A 760-nucleotide genomic window follows, 5' to 3' on the forward strand; every position below is an offset into this window, starting at 1 on the left:
ACTTAGGCATTAGGCGTGAAAATCTTATTTTCTGTTTTATTGAAGAAAGAAATAGTTTTTCTATTTTTCAGCAATAGTCGTCAGCGATTAGGCTCAGATTTCAAATGGTGTCAGAATCAAGCTGGATCATTTTGCTTTTAAATGTGTTTATGTTGTAATTGTAGCGATGTGCTTTGATGTATTTGTGACAGTGAGCTTCTGGAGAAGCTCTGCGTGTCTCTGTATGACGTCTTGAGGCCTCTGATCATCCACGTGGTTCATCTGGAGACGCTGTCGGAGCTCTGCAGCATCCTGAAGAACGAGATGCTGGAGGATCACGTCCAAAACAACGGTACCAAACCCTGTGTCCTCCACAGCCGTCTGTTTCTAATGAATGGTTTGTTTGTGAAGTGACGTGTGATCGTGGGTTTGTCTCAGAGGTGCAGCTGACTGCGTTTGATGCCGTGGTGAAGCAGATGCTGGAGGACGTTCAGGAGCGTTTGGTCTACAGGACACACATCTACATCCAGACAGACATCAGCGGATACAAGCCTGCGCCGGGAGACCTGGCCTACCCCGACAAACTCCAGATGATGGCGGTCAGCAAACTGAGCACTTAACATCTGAACATTTCTTTCAGAAATCTGAAATGTCTTTAGTCCAGACATGCTGGTGACGAAACTTAAAGGCACAATATGTAATTTTCGCCGCTAGGGGGCGCGTATTCAAAATAAACAGAGACAAAGGCGTAGTTTGATGAGTGTGGAATCATGGGAGTTGT

General features: G+C 45.5%; 1 protein-coding gene across 1 annotated transcript in view; it reads left to right on the forward strand.

The window, feature by feature from the left end:
- Positions 1-183: 183 nt before the first annotated feature.
- The window catches only part of LOC107567419 (conserved oligomeric Golgi complex subunit 3-like), a gene marked incomplete at its 5' end in the record, with an annotated part of 19,924 nt that continues 19,347 nt past the window's right edge, over positions 184-760 (forward strand). Inside the window, 2 exon segments of the mRNA XM_016253096.1 lie at positions 184-331; positions 418-578. Coding sequence (XP_016108582.1) covers positions 184-331; positions 418-578 — 309 coding nt within the window.

Source organism: Sinocyclocheilus grahami, unplaced genomic scaffold, assembly GCF_001515645.1.
Source record: "Sinocyclocheilus grahami isolate Dianchi unplaced genomic scaffold, SAMN03320097.WGS_v1.1 scaffold1158.1, whole genome shotgun sequence".
Lineage (NCBI taxonomy): Eukaryota > Metazoa > Chordata > Actinopteri > Cypriniformes > Cyprinidae > Sinocyclocheilus > Sinocyclocheilus grahami.